This window comes from Fukomys damarensis, unplaced genomic scaffold, assembly GCF_012274545.1.
Source record: "Fukomys damarensis isolate Sample0158 unplaced genomic scaffold, DMR_v1.0_HiC HiC_scaffold_30, whole genome shotgun sequence".
NCBI lineage: Eukaryota > Metazoa > Chordata > Mammalia > Rodentia > Bathyergidae > Fukomys > Fukomys damarensis.
The window spans coordinates 67535891-67536852 of record NW_022900942.1 but is presented as its reverse complement, the minus strand read 5'-3'; the positions used below and the strand labels follow the sequence as shown (position 1 = coordinate 67536852).

General features: G+C 65.4%; 1 protein-coding gene across 1 annotated transcript in view; it reads right to left on the bottom strand.

Moving 5' to 3' along the window:
* The window catches only part of Napg (NSF attachment protein gamma), a 20020-nt gene extending 19774 nt beyond the window's left edge, over positions 1-246 (bottom strand). Inside the window, exon 1 of the mRNA XM_010639032.3 lies at positions 69-246. Coding sequence (XP_010637334.1) covers positions 69-124 — 56 coding nt within the window. The 5' untranslated portion in view covers positions 125-246. The remainder of the gene's footprint in view (positions 1-68) is intronic.
* Between the last annotated feature and the right edge of the window lie 716 nt (positions 247-962).

Here is a 962-nt window from a genome sequence, read left to right as displayed (position 1 = left end):
CTCCACCCGCCGGAGCCGCCCCCGGCCCAGCCGGTAGGGGCTAGTCGGCCGCGGCAGGTCTCACTCACTATTTCTCTGCCTTGGCCAGGTGCTCCAGCCCCTCGTTTATTTTCTGGGCAGCCATCTCCAGGTCTAGTCCCTGAAGTGGGGCGAGAGCGCCCCGAGTCTGCGAGACCGAACTGCAGACAGGGAGCGCCGCGGAGGACGCCGGGAGCAATGTGCAGGCGGCGCAGAGAGTGCCGGGATGGTAGCAGTGAACATCTACGGAAGCCCGAAGAGCTCAAACTTGCAGCGGCGAGGGCAGCGGGGCCCCAAAAGCGCTCCGCCGGGGAAGGACGCAGGCGCAAAGCAAAAGCGCTGGTCCCCCTCCACGTTCCTGCCAGGCGTGGTGGGGACTGACGAGGGCGCCGGTCTGGCTTCAGCGCTCGCTAGACAAGGTTTTAAAGCTCAGTTCCCAGCGCTGGTGCTCTTGAAGGCGGGGCGCCCCGTGCCCTCCTCTTCCCTCTCTCTCACTTCCGGGCTCCTCTGCCCAGAACTCCGGCCTGCTCCGCTGCCTCTCCACAGTCCCAAAAGCAAGGGGCCACGCGACCGTGGTCCGCCGGAGTCTCTGAGCTTGGCGCCAAGTACAGCTTTCCTCTTTATAAGCGGATTGGCCCAGCTATTCGTTACAGTAACAGGAAGCTGACGGACACAGCCACCCTCCCGGGCTGTGTTCACAGTGTTTACACAGCCTGCTTTACTAGTCCGCACCACTGCGCCGCTCTGCCCAGACTGTCAGCTCCCGGGTTTCCTCCTCCCTCCCTCCCGCTTCCTCCGCATCCACCGGCAGGCAGGTGACAGGGCTGGGGGCGGCCAGCGGCCGGCGGTGGGGCCTCTTCTCCGCCCCTCCCGGCTTACCCCGATGGCAAGTGCTGCCCGCGCCCGAGAACCATCATTCGGTTCCACCTCTCCGTCCTGAAAGG